At 53.4% G+C, this 16362-nt stretch overlaps 7 protein-coding genes across 7 annotated transcripts; 4 read left to right on the top strand and 3 right to left on the bottom strand.

Annotated features, from left to right (window-relative positions):
- The first annotated feature begins 138 nt into the window (after positions 1-138).
- On the top strand, positions 139-7135 carry K452DRAFT_282788 (uncharacterized protein). The gene has a single exon (XM_033539644.1). It carries the CDS (start codon positions 313-315, stop codon positions 6982-6984), a length of 6672 nt encoding a protein of 2223 aa, XP_033402315.1. The 5' UTR covers positions 139-312; the 3' UTR covers positions 6985-7135.
- Positions 7136-7291: 156 nt separating this feature from the next.
- K452DRAFT_304555 (uncharacterized protein) lies at positions 7292-8088 on the bottom strand (the record flags this gene model as incomplete). The annotated part of the gene is made up of 4 exons (XM_033542828.1): positions 7292-7406; positions 7475-7607; positions 7748-7952; positions 8005-8088. The coding sequence occupies 4 exons, from the start codon at positions 8086-8088 to the stop codon at positions 7292-7294; spliced, it is 537 nt and encodes a 178-aa protein (XP_033402314.1).
- A 168-nt stretch (positions 8089-8256) lies between these two features.
- K452DRAFT_355084 (uncharacterized protein) lies at positions 8257-9111 on the top strand. The gene is made up of 2 exons (XM_033545935.1): positions 8257-8451; positions 8503-9111. The coding sequence occupies exons 1-2, from the start codon at positions 8279-8281 to the stop codon at positions 8996-8998; spliced, it is 669 nt and encodes a 222-aa protein (XP_033402313.1). The 5' UTR covers positions 8257-8278; the 3' UTR covers positions 8999-9111.
- K452DRAFT_314852 (uncharacterized protein) lies at positions 9104-11291 on the bottom strand (the record flags this gene model as incomplete). The annotated part of the gene is made up of 5 exons (XM_033543804.1): positions 9104-9209; positions 9262-9404; positions 9454-10588; positions 10638-11086; positions 11139-11291. 5 exons carry the CDS (start codon positions 11289-11291, stop codon positions 9104-9106), a joined length of 1986 nt encoding a protein of 661 aa, XP_033402312.1.
- A 256-nt stretch (positions 11292-11547) lies between these two features.
- On the bottom strand, positions 11548-12523 carry K452DRAFT_199385 (uncharacterized protein; the record flags this gene model as incomplete). The annotated part of the gene is made up of 2 exons (XM_033536007.1): positions 11548-12375; positions 12428-12523. Coding segments are annotated over 2 exons (924 nt in total), but the record flags the coding sequence as incomplete, so codon positions are not given.
- Positions 12524-13250: 727 nt separating this feature from the next.
- Positions 13251-14759, top strand: K452DRAFT_314850 (uncharacterized protein). The gene is made up of 3 exons (XM_033543803.1): positions 13251-13567; positions 13637-14064; positions 14116-14759. Exons 1-3 carry the CDS (start codon positions 13377-13379, stop codon positions 14547-14549), a joined length of 1053 nt encoding a protein of 350 aa, XP_033402310.1. The 5' UTR covers positions 13251-13376; the 3' UTR covers positions 14550-14759.
- Positions 14760-14908: 149 nt separating this feature from the next.
- K452DRAFT_355080 (uncharacterized protein) lies at positions 14909-15922 on the top strand. Its single transcript, XM_033545934.1, has 3 exons — positions 14909-15131; positions 15186-15227; positions 15279-15922. Exons 1-3 carry the CDS (start codon positions 15078-15080, stop codon positions 15771-15773), a joined length of 591 nt encoding a protein of 196 aa, XP_033402309.1. The 5' UTR covers positions 14909-15077; the 3' UTR covers positions 15774-15922.
- The last annotated feature ends 440 nt before the right edge of the window (positions 15923-16362 follow it).

Genomic DNA, 16362 nt, shown 5'->3' with positions numbered 1-16362 from the left:
CAGTTTGAAATCTTTGATAGTCAGAGGTGCTGTCAAGCTCAAATGGATAGCAGGACGGCCGAACAATAGCCGGTCGTCTGTGCGCGCTCTACAATCTGCAAGCTCAAGATTTCGCGTCGTGGTAGATGCACGTCAATCCAACCCCAACCCCAACTCCCGTCACCGCTCGCGCCGACAGCTCCATCGCCTGCTTGTTGCCGTCGCGCCTGCAGGCAATGAGATCTTCATCATAATCCAACAACTCGACAACGGCCGTCGGAAGCTTTAACCCCACCTCGCCACGCCGGCTCGTCACCATCACTCACATCCAACATGGCGGACAAGAAGGAGAACAACTTGGCGCAGTTCAAATATGCGGCCATGTCTAACCTCGTCCTCCAGGCCGATAGACGTTTCGTGTCGCGCCGTGGAGATGACGCGACAGGCGATCCTGAATCGCTGGCTGGCCGTTTGAACATTCGCGACATGGGCTCGAGGACTGCGCGCGAGACTGCGCCAGTACAGAAGAAGAAGCCGAAGGGACCTGCGGATCTCGAGCGTGGCAGTATTCACGAGGGAGAGGACGTATTAGAGCGGGAGCAGAAGAAGAGGAAGCGTGGCGAGCCTACCCAGCTGCGTGGAACGGGCATCCTGTCGCAAGCGGACCTACTTGTGGAAGACCTAAGGTATCGGCCGAGGACTCCCGCGACGCGCGCTACCTATGAACTCATCACGACGATAGTCGGCCGACACCTTGGCGACGTCCCCAACCACGTAACACGAAGCGCAGCAGATGCAGTATTGGAATACCTGAAGGATGAGAATCTTAAGGATTTTGATAGGAAGAAGGAGGTGGATGACATTCTCGGTGTGACGATGGGCGCGAAGGAATTCAATGAGCTCGTCAATCTGGGCAAAAAAATTACCGACTACGACACCCAAGACGATGAGGAAATGGAGGACGCAGCGGAAGGTGCTGCAGGCGCCGAGCTAGACGAGCGGCAGGGTGTTGCCGTCGTGTTCGATGAGGATGATGAAGATGAGGATGCGGCTCAGACTTTTGAGGTCCGAGACGAGGATGATACTTCAGATGAAGAAGGCGACGACTTTGCTGAGCGGGAGGGTGCCGAGGAGGCTACGGCTGCTGGCGGCGGGGCCCTACCTGAGCAAGACGGCGACAAGCTGGATGAGGATGGGGAAATGATTATTGATTCTGGACTGGACGGCTCTGCGGCGGCAGCGAAGAAAGGTGAAGAGAAGACTATTCCAGCACACGAGATTGATGCCTTCTGGTTGCAGCGTCAAATTGGACGCATCTATGAGGACGCCCACATCCAACAGGAAAAAACTCAGGAAGCCCTGCGGATTCTTTCTGGCGAGTCTGAAGACGAAGAGGAGAAGCCATTGCGCGAGATTGAGAACGATCTTATGGAGCTCTTTGACTATGAGCACCACGAACTAGTAGCCAAGCTGGTTCTCAATCGAGACAAGGTGGTCTGGGTCACAAGATGGCGGAGAGTTGAAGACGACGCGACTGCCAGGACAGCTGTCGAAAGGGAAATGATCGCTTCTGGTCATCGAAGCATCTTGAATGAGCTCAGGACGAGAGAAGAGGCTCCCGCCGAGGCTCCCGCAGCGAAAAAGATGAAGGTGGATCTTATGGATATCGATGTGCCTTCCGCAAAGGACACCGGTGCGACTGATGGTGCAAAGGAGGGTGGCTTAGTTGGAGGCCTACAACCAAAACGCCTCATTAACTTGGAAAATCTCGTCTTCGATCAGGGCAACCATCTTATGACCAACCCTAACGTCAAGCTTCCCCAGGGTTCCACGAAACGGACTTTCAAGGGATATGAGGAAATTCATGTTCCAGCACCTAAGCCAAAGAGAGACCCCAACGATCCTCCGGATATGCCTGTTACCGAAATGCCCGAATGGGCTAGGGTAGGGTTCGGCACGTCTAAGAACCTTAACCGCATTCAAACTCGCTGTTTCCCCACAGCCTTCAACGATGATGGTAACATGCTCATCTGCGCACCCACTGGTTCCGGCAAGACAAACGTTGCGATGTTGACGATGCTTCGGGAGATTGGCAAGCACAGGAACCCAGAGACTGGCGAAATCAACTTGGACGAGTTTAAGATAATTTATATCGCTCCGCTCAAGGCCCTGGTGCAGGAACAAGTCGGAAACTTTGGCAAGAGACTTGAGCCATATGGCATCCGGGTTTCCGAACTTACTGGAGACCGCCAGCTCACCAAACAGCAGATTGCCGATACCCAGGTCATCGTGACTACCCCTGAAAAGTGGGACGTCATCACGCGCAAGGCTACGGATACCAGCTACACCAACCTTGTTCGCCTGATCTGCATTGACGAAATCCATCTGCTCCACGACGACCGAGGCCCCGTCCTAGAGAGCATCGTGAGTAGGACAATTCGCCGTATGGAGCAAACGGGTGACCCAGTCCGCATCATCGGCCTCAGCGCTACGCTTCCAAATTACCGCGATGTTGCTAGCTTTTTGCGCGTCGACCCGATCACGGGACTGTTCCATTTCGATGGGACGTTCAGGCCTTGTCCGCTCAAGCAGGAGTTCATCGGAGTCACCGACAAGAAAGCCATTAAACAGCTGAAGGCCATGAATGATGTTTGCTATACCAAGGTCTTGGAGCAGGTTGGTCAGCACGACAACCAAATGCTGATTTTCGTTCATTCACGGAAAGAAACGGCGAAGACTGCCAAGTACATCCGTGACAAGGCGCTAGAGCTCGAGACTATTGGCCAAATCTTGCGGAGTGACGCCGCCAGCCGAGAGATTCTTCGCAGCGAAGCTGACGGTGTTACAAACGCCGAACTCAAGGATGTAATGCCCTACGGTTTCGGCATCCACCACGCCGGTATGAGCCGTGCAGACCGTACTTCCGTCGAGGACCTCTTCGCCGATGGCTCTCTTCGAGTCCTAGTCTGTACTGCCACGTTGGCCTGGGGTGTTAACCTTCCCGCTCACACTGTCATCATCAAAGGTACTCAGATTTACTCTCCCGAAAAGGGTAGCTGGGTCGAGCTTAGCCCTCAAGACGTTCTCCAAATGCTTGGCCGCGCAGGTCGTCCCCAGTACGACACATATGGCGAGGGTATCATCATTACCACTCAATCAGAGATGCAGTATTACCTCTCTCTCATGAACCAGCAACTCCCCATTGAATCGCAGTTTATGAGCAGGCTCGCAGACAACCTGAATGCTGAAATCGTTCTTGGAAATGTCCGCAGTCGCGATGAGGGTGTGGAATGGCTTGGCTACACGTATCTGTACGTCCGTATGTTGCGTTCTCCTGGCCTCTACAGCGTCGGGGCCGAGTATGAAGAGGACGAGGCTTTGGAACAGAAGCGCGTCGACCTCATTCACTCAGCCGCCACAGTCTTGGAGAGATCGAACCTCGTCAAGTACGACAAGAAGATCGGCAAGCTGCAGGCTACTGAGCTCGGTCGTGTTGCCTCGCACTACTACATTACCCACAACTCTATGCTCACGTACAACACACATATCCAGCCATCCATTTCCACCATCGAACTTTTCCGCGTCTTCGCTCTCAGCGATGAGTTCAAGTACATCCCTGTCCGCCAGGATGAAAAGCTCGAGCTTGCGAAATTGCTCGGTCGTGTCCCTATCCCTGTCAAGGAAAGCATCGAAGAGCCCCATGCGAAGATTAATGTTCTCTTGCAGGCATACATTTCTCGTCTCAAGCTTGAGGGTTTGGCTCTTATGGCTGATCTTGTGTATGTCACTCAGTCTGCTGGTCGTATCCTCAGGGCGATCTTTGAGATTGCTTTGAAAAAGGGCTGGGCTTCGGTTGCCAAGACAGCACTGGACTTGTGTAAGATGGCTGAGAAACGCATGTGGCCTACCATGACACCTTTACGCCAGTTTCCTACCTGTCCTCGTGACATTGTGCAGAAAGCAGAGCGCATCGATGTCCCTTGGTCCAGTTACTTTGACCTTGATCCTCCCCACATGGGCGAACTCATGGGTTTGCCTCGTGCAGGAAGGACTGTCTGTTCGTTGGTTGAGAAGTTTCCTCGCCTGGAGATCCAGCCTAATTTCCAGCCAATGACTCGTTCTATGCTTCGCTTTGAACTCACGATCACACCCAACTTCGTGTGGGATGAGATGCTACATGGGAACGCGGAGAGTTTCTGGATCATGGTCGAAGACTGCGACGGAGAGGAAATTCTCTTCCACGACCAGTTTTTGCTCCGCCGTGAGTATGCTCAGTCCGAGCCGGCCGACCACTTGGTCGAATTCACCGTTCCCATTACCGAGCCAATGCCACCCCACTACTTCATCACAGTGGTGTCGGATAGGTGGATGCACTCTGAGACTAAGACAGCCGTCTCTCTCCAAACACTTATCCTTCCCGAAAAATTCCCGCCTCACACCCAACTCCTCGACTTGCAGCCGTTGCCTGTCGCTGCGCTTAAGAGGCAAGACTATGTCGACCTGTATCCGAATTGGACGCGGTTCAACAAGGTCCAGACACAGACGTTCAATGCGCTCTATCAGACTGATGACAACGTCTTCGTTGGCGCATCCACTGGTATGGGCAAAACTATTTGCGCCGAGTTTGCCCTCCTGCGTCATTGGGCGAAGGGTGAGAGCGGACGGGCTGTCTATGTTGCACCCTTCCAAGAGCTTGTGAACATTAAGCTCAAGGAGTGGCAGCAGCGTTTAGCCAAGACCGCTGGCGGCAAGGAAATCGTCAAGCTTACTGGTGATACAACTTCGGATCTCAGGCTGCTCGAGGCTGGTGATCTTATCCTTGCTACCCCTACCCAGTGGGATGTCATCTCACGGCAATGGCAGCGTCGCAAGAATGTGCAAAGCGTCAAACTCTTCATCGCCGACGACTTACATATGCTTGGAGGTGTAAGCGGACACATATACGAGACCATTGTGTCTCGCATGCACGCCATGACCCTTCAACTTGAGTCTGAAATGCGCATCGTCGGCCTCAGCGTCTCACTTTCTAATGCTCGCGATATCGGGGAGTGGATTGGGGCCACCAAGCACACCATCTTCAACTTCAGCCCTCATGTCCGCGCTGTGCCGCTCGAACTGCACATCCAGTCGTTTACAATTCCCCACTTCCCCTCCCTCATGCTTGCTATGGCGAAGCCGGCCTATCAAGCCGTTTTACAGATGTCGCCGGACAAGCCAGCTATAATTTTCGTCCCAAGCAGAAAGCAGGTCAGAGCAACCGCTTTGGACTTGCTTGCCGCCTGTGTGGCGGACGATGATGAGGACCGCTTCCTGCACGCATCGATTGAAGACATGCAGCCTGTGCTGGAGAGGATCAACGAACCAGCTCTTGCAGAATCTCTCTCCCACGGTATTGGATATTTCCACGAGGCCTTGGGTGCATTTGACAAGAGGGCTGTTGAGCACTTCTTCCGCGTAGGCGCCATTCAGGTGCTCCTGGTCTCTCGTGACTGCTGCTGGGAAATTAACGCAAATGCCCATCTTGTCATTGTTATGAACACACAGTTCTTTGAGGGTAGGGAGCACAGATACATCGACTATCCCATTAGCGAGGTTCTGCAGATGTTCGGTAAGTCAGGAAGAGCTGGCCAAGACAAGAGCAGCAAGGGTCTTCTCATGCTGCCTGCCGTCAAGCGTGACTACTACAAGAAGTTCCTCAATGAGGCCCTTCCGATCGAGAGTCACCTTCATCACTACCTTCAGGACGCTTTCGTCTCGGAGATCAGCACGCGCATGATCTCCTCCACACAGGATGCCGTTGATTGGTCCACATACACCTACTTCTACCGCCGTTTGTTGGCAAACCCAAGCTACTACGGTCTAACAGATACTTCGCACGAGGGTTTGAGCGCTCATCTGTCTGAACTAGTGGAGACAGCCTTGAAGGAACTTGTGGATGCCAAGATTATCGAGCTGGACGAAGAGGATGATAGCATCACCCCTCTCAACCCTGCCATGATCGCGGCCTACTACAACATCTCCCACCTTACCATTCAGACCTTCCTGCTTTCCCTGAATAGCCGTACGAAGCTCAAGGCTATCCTGGAAATCATCACCTCGGCCGCCGAATTCGAAGATATCCAAATCCGCCGTCATGAGGACCACGTTCTTCGGCGCATTTACGACCGCCTGCCTGTCAAGATGGCGGAGTCCAACTTCGAATCGCCGCATTTCAAAGCGTTCATCCTTCTGCAGGCACACTTCTCGCGCATGCAGCTCCCCGTCGATCTCGTCAAGGACCAGGAGCTGATCCTCAAGAAGGCCCTCAACCTCTTGAGCGCCTGTGTCGATGTCCTATCTTCGGAAGGTCATCTCAACGCGACGAACGCCATGGAGATATCTCAGATGGTCGTGCAGGCCATGTGGGACCGCGACTCGCCGCTCAAGCAGATCCCGCACTTCGACGACAAGCTCGTCTCCGAAGCCAACGCCATCGGCGTCAACGAGGTTCCCGAGTTCATCGACGCCATGGACCCGGACGCGCCAAACAACAAGGAGCTCGTCAAGCGGCTCGGCTTCGGCGGCGCGCAGATGCAGGACGCGGCCAAGTTCGTCAACGAATACTACCCCGACCTGTCCATCGACTTCGAGGTTGAGGACCCCGACGAGATTGCTTCGGGCAGCCCGGCGTACCTCAACGTCACTGTTACGCGGGAGATTGACGAGGACGAGACGCCCAACACGGACGTGCATGCGCCCTTCTTCCCGGCGGACAAGACGGAGAACTGGTGGCTGGTGGTTGGCGAGGAAAGCACCAGGAACCTGCTCGCCATCAAGAGGGTTACGGTTGGCAGGGAGCTCAAGACGAAGCTCGAGTATGTGGTGCCGACGCCTGGTGAGCATGAGTTGACGCTCTTCCTCATAAGCGACTCCTACTTGGGTGTGGATCAGGCGCCGACTTTCACTGTCACGGCGGCTGAGGGTATGGAGGAAGATGAAGAAGAAGAGGAAGATGAAGAAGAGTAAATGGATAGGGGAAGAAGGCTTGGGATAAGTCGGGTTGAACTTCACGTAATCTGAATGCTCCAGAAGGCACCTCGGGGCGTTGTAGGCACATTGGAAGGGTTGATGTAGTATCTTTGAATTGACTTTAAGCAAGAAAGAGATGACTGTCCTCAAGGTATCGAACATTGCATGAGATGATGTGACTAATTGCAGTAACGAAAATGAACCATAGCACTTGCTTCTGTGATGGAAATATTTTCTTGAACAAGGCAGAACAATAATGCTCAGCCGACCGCCTCAAGTCTCAAGCCTCGTAGAGATGGGATGCCTAGTGACAAGCAACAGTCTTCGTGGCAGAAGAGCCACCAAACAACAGATAGCCAAAGAACGCACCAACGGCAACAGCCAGCATGACCCAGCCGTTGTATGTCATGAAAAGCAGCCTGTGGCATGCGTCAGGACTCAGAGTCCTCCTTCGGGGAGAGGAGGACCGAAGCGGGGAATGACTCACATGATAAAGAACGAGTAGAAGACTTGGACGGCATACAGTGCGGCCTTGACCGTCTTGGCTCTCTTCTCGTCGCGGGCCGTCCAGTTCCCCCTCCCTGATGATAGCAATGAGCTCGATTCGTGCTCATCGGAGCCTGATGCACGGGCGCACACACCGACGGGGTAAGCCTCGCCCAGACGGCAGAGAGGTTGGAGAAGGGGAGAAGAAGGACAACGGTGAGGGGGGGGCGGGCGGTAAAAGAAAGAAGGGGAGAGGGGAGGGGACAAGACTTACTGGGGATGCCGGGCGAGCCGGCCGTTTTGGCCGACTGCTGCGCGGCGACAGAGGCCTCGTAGCGGCGCGTCAGCTCGCGCACCAGCTCGTAGCCGGCAGCGAGGGCGGCGACGGCCAGCAGCGAGACGACCAGGCCAAAGGCGCTGCCGATGTGCCATTGGCGGAAGACAATGCATAGGTCTGTCGTGTCCCAGGTGAAGAGCATCTGAGGTGGTGCGTCAGCCGGTGGTGATGAAGGTGGGAAGGACGAGACGCACGTTCATGTTACACTTGTGGGCGCCGCCGCCCATGTCCATGTCGCCGTGGCCCATGTGGCCGTGGTCCATGTGCGAGTGATCCATGTTGTTGTTATTTGTTATTTGATAGAGGTGTTGATGTTGTGGTTCGGAGGACGGAACGGGAGCTGGAGCTGGAGCTGGAGCTATGGATGCGGATCAGGGTCTGTGCGAGTCAGGCAGCGTCATCGTATCTGAGCGAGCTTTCTCTCCCGCGCTGCCCCGCCGCCGTTTCCCATCTATACCTATATATATCATGCAGTCCATACGCCCCATCGCAACGGCCGGCGCGCGCCGTGCATTGCCCAATGCTCACTCTCGCGCTGCTTCCCTCGTCCCGCGCATCACCGGCACCCTTCCGCGCCGCGTCGCCTTCTCGAGCGCGACGCGCCTGCGAGCTCTCGCAAGCCCCGTCGATATCCCCAAATGGTGAGTCCTCCGTTCCATAACGCAGGCGCAGACTGACATTGACCTCGACAGGCTCAAAGAGAACTCGCACCTCCTGAAACCCCCCGTCAACAACTACTGCGTCTGGAATGAATCCATGACCGTTATGATTGTCGGCGGCCCCAACGAGCGCACCGACTACCACATCAACGAGACCCCCGAGTGGTTCTACCAGTATAAAGGCCGCATGCTGCTGAAGGTCGTTGACAAGGATCACAACCCGCCCTTCCGCGACATCTACATCAACGAGGGCGAAATGTTCTTGCTGCCACCGAATACGCCACACAACCCAGTGCGCTTCGCCGACACGGTAGGTATCGTCCTGGAGCAGCACCGTCCCAAAGAGAGCGTGGACCGCTTGAGGTGGTATTGCCAGAACTGTAAGGAGCAGGTGCACGAAAAGAGCTTCCACTGTACAAACTTAGGAACGCAGATAAAGGAAGCAGTGAATGCTTTCAAGGAGGATACGGAGGCCAGAAAATGCAAGAATTGCGGCACGCTCTGTGATGTAGCGCCCAAAAAGGCTTAAAAACTGGTGCGAGACGCCTGGGGAATGGTGTAGATAGGCAGATACCCGATTGAGTGAACATTGTCTTGTTTAGATTCCAGACGATTTGAATAGAAGCGCCCGCGTCTATAGCCCTTTCCACGCCACCTTTGCAACGTGGTCGGTCTTCTTCCTGCTAGATTTTATAAGTCCCAGGTACTTCATTTCAGCAAGCGAGCGCTGGAACAACGCCCTAAAATGAATGTCAGTGCAAGTGTTGCCTTAGGGGAAGCCAAAGAACGTACATAGCCATTTCCTCGTCCTCATCATCTTCGTTGATGATGGCATTGAAAGCTAGCCACAGATCATTGACGTTGATCAAGCTGCCGGATTCTAGGTATAGCTGATACAAGATTGCAACCGGGGGTTGGGATGAAGCAAGAGAGCCCTACCGTACTAATTAGCATGTCTCCCATTATGTTGGTGAATTTGCTTACCCCGGCAGCGCCGTTGCCCTTCGACGTAGCACAACAACTGCAATTCAAATAGTCGTGTGGTGCCGATAGAGCGCGTTCCACGGCAAACCTCGGTCTTGGAGTGAAGACATCTACGTGTGGACTCTTCAGGTCATACAAGACGATTTCATGCAAAAAGTAGTCTTTGGGCTGAATCAGCGTCTTCTTGAAATACTCGTCCAGCGTGCTGTGCAGTTGTTCCACAATTTTCGAGTAAGCGGTGTCTTTTTTGGAGAGCTTCGACTTTTGCTTGCTAAGCTCAACCTTCTGCGCTACTATCGTCGTCCGAAGTGTTTCGTTGTGGACATCGTGTTTGCTGCGAAGAGGTTGTTCCGGATGCTCAGCGGTGGAGAGGAGCTCGTCAAGGTCTCGCTGAAGTGCCTGAACCTTAGTGCATAGGGCACTGTCGTTTAAGCAGGACAGTATCTTTGACAGCACGTCCGAGGGTGACTTCTTCACTGACAAGAGAAGTTCGCGGACAAGCGGTGAGCCCTGAAGCTCTCCCGAGACTGCGCGTACATAGAGCGAGGAAAAGGAGACGATGGAACTCTTTGGTACGCATCCTTTCAGAATTCCGATAAGCTCAACCGCATCGATCAAGTCGCGGATCTTCGATTGAAATTCCCTGGTCTCCTTAACAGTATATTGAAACAAAACCTCGTCAGATTCGAGCAAATCACGAACGGTCATGGTCTCTCCTTTATCTACCAGGTCTTCTGCTAGACGCCGGAAGGAGTCGAGGTTTCGCAGTGCTTCCAGATCATCACTGGACATTTGCTCGTAACTGAGGTCTTTTCGGAGAAAGATGCTGAGTGAGTTTGCGTAGAAGTGGCACATGTATGCGTACTTGAAGGCATCCACGAAGGCTTCAACGCTCTGAATGTGGTCTTTTTGCCTGTCAAGGAGTCTGCTGCTCAAGCCCGCACCCATCCAAAGAGACTGTTCACCGCTGACTACGGTGTGAAAGACCTGCTCTAGGACTTGGTCTGCTTGCACAACGTCAAATTTTTCGCCTTGGAGACACCTGATGGCGGCACCAGGGAGCTTTTCTTCGAAGCCCTCGGTGGACGTGGCAATTCCAAATAGCAACAAAAAAGGTATCCGGTCCAACCATGACCTACGCTTTGTAAATGGATATTCTTCGAGGTCTGATTGGGAATACCTACTGGAACAGCTGGATAGCCTCGGCCAGCAAGGATCCCTCGAAAGCCTCGCTGTCCTGGATCGCCACTACCACGTGCGTAGGCTCCTGCTCTTTGCACCATTCGTGCAGCAATTGAAGATCGTAATTCAGCAACTTGGGCCCCTTTCGTCTGGTGGAGACCAGCTCATCGCCGTCTAAATCTTCTGCTGATGTGCCTTTCCTGATCAGAGTCTTCAATAGGGTTTTTAGATTCGGGCAGTCGCCCGAGGTCAGCGTGACAAAAACGCTGTTTGCCTCTTGGGTCGTTCTTTTGGCCAGACTGTCGAAGAATTGAGCATGCGAAGCGATGCTTGGTCCGACGACCACCAGCCCGGTCGGGATTTTGGACCCTTGGTCTTTTGAGGCAGGGGTTCCAGACACGAAGTCGATGATGCCATCCAACGTCGTTCGATTGACGTCCGTGAGAACTTCCTATCAAGCGAATCAGACAAACAGGCTTGGTGGGATGGACATGACAGCTCACATCAATGCGTTGTTGTTGTTGTACTGCCCACAGCTCCCGACACGTCTGATTCCGAAGCTGCCAGGATGGGTTTTCACTCAGCGCGGTGACCCGCCTCCTCTTTGCCGGCCGTTCCTCGTGCGGCTTGAACACATAGCACTTCTCATGTTCCATCCTAGGTCTCGAGGTTGTTGTATTTTTGTTGCGGTTTCTTTAGAGCGTCTGGTTTGAGCAACTGCCAGGCAAGCCAAGTAGTAAACACGCGCACGTGCCACCGCCGTTCACAAAAAGCAGAATAGGTACAGTACAACCAAAAATATAAACATGGCCTTGGTATTTTTCAAGGCATCATCGCAAAAAGTCTATGGGTATCTATCTATCTGTACAATTGTGGCTTGGTTTATCCGCCCAGCCCTGGCCTTCGACTCCCCTAGTCGTGATCCTCTTCGGTGATGCCGGGGCAACCTTCCATCTGGGCATCGGGATATTGGAACTTGCAGTAGAAGCAATAGTTGTGCACGTCGCGCAGGTACTGCACTAGCTTCGCCACTCGTTCGCTAGGTTCGAGCGCATTAAACTCGTCCAGTTCAGGGTCCTCTTCCTCAAGCTCCTCCTCCACGATCTTGATCTTCTCTTCCTTCCCTAAAGCCCGCTTGTCATCTTCGTCTTCGCTAGAGTCTTCATAAGTCGGTAGCCTGGAGAGGCCTTGCTCCATGTCGTAACGCATTCTGCTTTCGCGCTCCTTCTCCCTCCGGTGGCGGATGAGGCCCCGGTAGAGCACGTTGATACTCGACAGAGGTTTGGTATTCATTGGATCGGTTGCAGGCAAGGCGTCCTTGGAGTCGCCGCGATCTTGGTGTTCGGGGCCAGCATCTAAGCGCTCTGCAATCTTTTGTGCGCCAATCATTTGGCCCTCCAACCGCTTTGCTTCGCGTTCCTCCCTCATCCTCTCCCTAAAGTCGCCCGTGTCCTCCTTGATTCTCTTTGCCTCGCTCTCGGCTGCTTCGGCTATCTTGCGCTTCTTTTCCGTATCAACGCCAATGCCGCCCTTGTCGTGTTTCATGGTGGCGCGGATAGGTTCTGTACGTCCTTCGCCGCTTTTACCAAGCGTACCGCCCTCTTTGAAGCCGAATTTTGCCATCATCTTAAAGCCTTTGCTGGCAGTGGTATCGAGGGGTTTCTCCATAGCGGCTTCTCTCGCGGCGGCAGCCTCGGCTTCGCGTTCCTTTTTCGACTTGACGCGGCTTCTATCCTCAGCCTTGGTTACAGTCAGCCAAGCGTGCCAGGACGTGGGTGATGCTGACACGCACCTCGCGCTTCTCGCGCGCCCGCTTCATCAAGGCCGTTTCCCGCACCGGCTTCTTCGGCTCCTCGATGACCATGGACATGTAGTCATCTTCGTCTTCCCCGTCGGGAGGCGCCATGGTTTGGGTTGTGTGTTGGTTGGAAGTGAGATAGTTGCTAGCTAGTGACGAAATGCGGCGGCGGAAAAGCAGGGTCCACCAAGCGGGTGGTGCCTTGCCGGGCGCCCTGACGCCTGCCGCTCCCCCACACGCGAGCACGACGAGTCGTCGAGTACAACCTCCAACCGGCCATGTGTCTGTATAACGGACCACACGACACAGTCGCACAAGACGTGCAGTCTGGGCTTGATCAATTTCCGGACCGCATGATTTTCACTGCCGCTGTGGGGAAAAAAAGCTTCAATTGGGGAGTGACAGGCTTTGCGCTGTGTCTCACAATGGCGGCGTCCTGCAGCTGACTCCACATGAATTTCCCAGCCCATCGGTCACCTTCCTCATTCATGCTAGCCAGCTAGAGAGTGTAAACTTTGGGAGCCGAGCCGGCGCTCAATCCGCCCTCCAGCCCGGTCCGAGCTGTCCACGCCGCCAGGTATTGGCGCGGCATGTGCTCTCTTGCTTTGTTGCTTCTTCGCTCCACCCTGTCAGCTGGCCAAAATCGCCTAAGCCGTGTTCTGATACTATTCCGACCAGACATCTTCCCCCGTCTCCCATTGGTCTGCCTCTGCCCAGCAGACATCAAAGAACCTTGCCCTAGCTCCATCTTCGACATAGCTGTATTCCCTTAAGACATGAGTCCGCATTCCCTCGGCACTGCCACGTCTCGAAACCATGTGCTTCAAGACCTTGTCATGAGCCTACAACCCCGCCTTTCCTTGTCCATTAATTTCCCTCCTCTGCACATATTTTTCTTCAGCTTTGCCACCGCTTTTTTCAGCGTTCGACCCTTCTGTGAGACATGGAACCTTCCAAAGAAACCGCAGATGGTGCGGCGGCGCGAGCAAGCGCAGAGTCCAATGTTGCAGACACTCCTGCGGCAACTGGGAAGAAGACGACATTCGGGTCCAAGTTCAAACGCCATTGTAAAAGGTTCTGGTGGCTTGACTTTTTGATCTTTGCGGCCATCGTCCTGGTCATTATCCTGCCCGTGTACGTCGGAATCCTTTCAATTTGCAATTGCCAAAAAATATTCTCGAGCTAATCATCAGTTGGGTTCAGTATATACGTCGGGGTGAAGCACAAGGCACAGTCTGAAATGAACAAGGCCACAATTGAAATTGGATACCAGGGCATTTCCAATCCCAAATCCAACTCTATCCACTTGCGACTCAACACAACCGTCGAGAGCCACACCAGCTACCATCCTGATCTTGAAGCTTTCAACGCCTCTCTCTTCCTCGAGAATACTGAGCCAGACATTAAGCCGTTTGGATATATCACGATCCCGAAGACTCACGTAGAATCCAACAACAAGATAAATATTGACCAAGAGTTGCCCGTTACCGATATGGATCAGTTCTTTGCCTACAACAAGATGGTCATCAACAGCGAAGAATTTAGACTCGCTGTGAGAGGAAAGCCCAAGCTGAAGCTCGGGGGCTTGCCGAAATACAAGGTCAACTACAACAAGGTAGTAACTATGAAAGGTAAGGAAAAAGCCAACACAGCTCGTCTTTCTTCAACTAACACGCTACCAGGGCTTAACAAGCTTGCCGGCTTTGCCATAACCTCGGCGCAAGTCAAGCTCAAACCCGAGCCAGATGGTGCGACTCTGCTTGGCAAAGTTTCCATCCCGAACCCCTCGGTTTTGAGCATCGAAATGGGCAACGTAACCATGGACCTCTCAGTCAACGGGACGTACATTGGTTACACTCTGATCCCAAACCTCACCCTCGAGCCAGAAAGAGACAACGAGTTCGACATGCGTAGTTATGTCAACACGACGCTCGTGCTTGGTTTAGTCGCCAAGGGATACACCGACCTAATGCTGCCCGTCGACATCGTTGGGAACAGCAGCATCAATAGCGAGGGCGAGCATCTCACGTACTACGAGGCCGCCATCAAGGAAAACACTCTTCATACTACACTAAATCTCACGGAAGCATCAGGGTCCTCGGGACTGGGCTCATAGCGGTGTGTTTGGAAGCTTAGCATTCATAATGATGGGGGAACTTGTAGTAATTTAGCGGCTAACCATTGCGCGATTAGAGGGATCGGGAGGGCCCTCTTTCGGGTTATTGTACCTTGTCGGACACTGCACATACCTACGTAATCTAGTAACCAGACAAATTGTCACGCTGCAATCGGACGAGGGAGTGCAGAGCATTTCCGCAAATAAAGCTTTCAACATTGGAAGTTTAGCCCCGGGGACCCGCAGCGGGAGCTAGCCGGCTGGGCCGACGGCTAGAGTAAGCGTGCCAGGTTCCCCACACCACCGCTGTGACGTGAGTCGTGACTGCCCGCTACGCCGCGTTCCCTTCGTCCCTGACTTTGATGCTCGAAGGCCTTGCGGTATTTATCGCCAATGGCAACGGCCACCTGGGGACAATCTGCGACGTAGCCACTTATTCCATCTTTCTCTTTCATCTTCGACCCAATCCTCACCGCTAGCTACCGAAGCCTCTACACAGTACAACTACCTACTCGCATTCAAATCACCATGGCAGCCCCTGCAAACAAGACGCTCAATGACCTCAATGGCGCCTGGGTCATGGTGAAGCTTCCTTTACTCCATCTGCCTACACCCCACAAAGCTAACACTGCGCAGAACAAGACGCTCTCGGGCGACAGCGACGCCGTCCTAGCACTGGTACAACATGCCCTCTCCCTCTCCGCATTCCCCGACTAACACCCCCGCCAGCAAGGTGTCGGCTGGTTGACACGCACAGCAATTGGCCTGGCGACCATCACGTTGCACCTGAAGCAATACAAGGACGACGCGGGCACCGAGCGCATCGACATCGACCAGACACTGACGGGCGGCATCCGCGGCACGCGTGAGGAGCGCGCCCTCAACTGGCAGTGGCGCGAGCACAGCGACCAGATCTTCGGCCACGTGCGCGGCCGCTCTCGCCGCGTCGCCATTGGCGCTCTGTCCGGCGAGGAGAAGAACGCCATCACCGACGAGGACATCGCTTTCATGCGCGATGGCTGGAGCGAGGACATTGTGCAGGGCGGCGAGCTGATCGAGACATACGTCACGAGCCTTGACAATGGATGGACGGCCTGGCAGACGTGGGGTTTCGAGGTCGTCGAGGGACAGCGGAGGCACGCGAGACACGTCGTTGTGAAGGACAAGGACGTGCAGAAGGTGCTGAGGATCAAGCTGATTTACGACTGGGTGGAACACCAGTAGAAGACTTGCCGCTGGAAACATCATTAGGACGAGCACGTGCCAGTTGTTTGCGGCACTGGCGACTTAATCCGGAGGACACTGGGAATGGCATTACACGATACCTAGACGAAACGACAACTACACATACCTAATATATTCGATTACAAAGGCCTTGCTAGTGATGTGAAAAGACCCAAAATTGATAGGTTTTATTTTCGGGCTCCAGATAATTTGCTCACCCCTTGATCATATATCAAGTGAAGAGTGCTCTACCTATTAAGAACTCCCCGGATGGTTATAATGGGTTAAACCACTACAAACGGTAGGGTGCTAGGTGTTTACAAAAATAGAAATACGCGAGGGCATAATATTACTATTCATAAAGGTACGAGCAAAAGTTATATGAACAATAATATTTAATAAAGATATAAAGATACGTAGGTACGAATGTACTCGAAATGGCTTAAAGATAAGGAGATATTAGAGCGTAATAATATCCTATAAACATACGAGATTATAAAAGTAACAGGGTAGGCAAGTAAGTCATACGCCTATATAGATATAATATCACAAGAGGTGGGCAATACAGTCAAAAAAGAGTGGGCAGAAT

The sequence above is a fragment of the Aplosporella prunicola genome (assembly GCF_010093885.1).
Source record: "Aplosporella prunicola CBS 121167 unplaced genomic scaffold K452scaffold_2, whole genome shotgun sequence".
NCBI lineage: Eukaryota > Fungi > Ascomycota > Dothideomycetes > Botryosphaeriales > Aplosporellaceae > Aplosporella > Aplosporella prunicola.
The sequence above is the reverse complement of the archived record's forward strand: the minus strand, read 5'-3'. Positions and strand labels throughout refer to the sequence as shown.

Coding starts and splice junctions, on each gene's coding strand:
- K452DRAFT_314850 (XM_033543803.1), top strand. CDS start 13,377: ATGGAACCTTCCAAAGAAACCGCAGATGGTGCGGCGGCGCGAGCAAGC. Junction 13,568..13,636: donor CTGGTCATTATCCTGCCCGT/GTACGTCGGAAT, acceptor AGTTGGGTTCAG/TATATACGTCGGGGTGAAGC. Junction 14,065..14,115: donor CAAGGTAGTAACTATGAAAG/GTAAGGAAAAAG, acceptor ACACGCTACCAG/GGCTTAACAAGCTTGCCGGC.
- K452DRAFT_355084 (XM_033545935.1), top strand. CDS start 8,279: ATGCAGTCCATACGCCCCATCGCAACGGCCGGCGCGCGCCGTGCATTG. Junction 8,452..8,502: donor CCCGTCGATATCCCCAAATG/GTGAGTCCTCCG, acceptor TGACCTCGACAG/GCTCAAAGAGAACTCGCACC.
- K452DRAFT_282788 (XM_033539644.1), top strand. CDS start 313: ATGGCGGACAAGAAGGAGAACAACTTGGCGCAGTTCAAATATGCGGCC.
- K452DRAFT_355080 (XM_033545934.1), top strand. CDS start 15,078: ATGGCAGCCCCTGCAAACAAGACGCTCAATGACCTCAATGGCGCCTGG. Junction 15,132..15,185: donor TCAATGGCGCCTGGGTCATG/GTGAAGCTTCCT, acceptor AACACTGCGCAG/AACAAGACGCTCTCGGGCGA. Junction 15,228..15,278: donor GCGACGCCGTCCTAGCACTG/GTACAACATGCC, acceptor CACCCCCGCCAG/CAAGGTGTCGGCTGGTTGAC.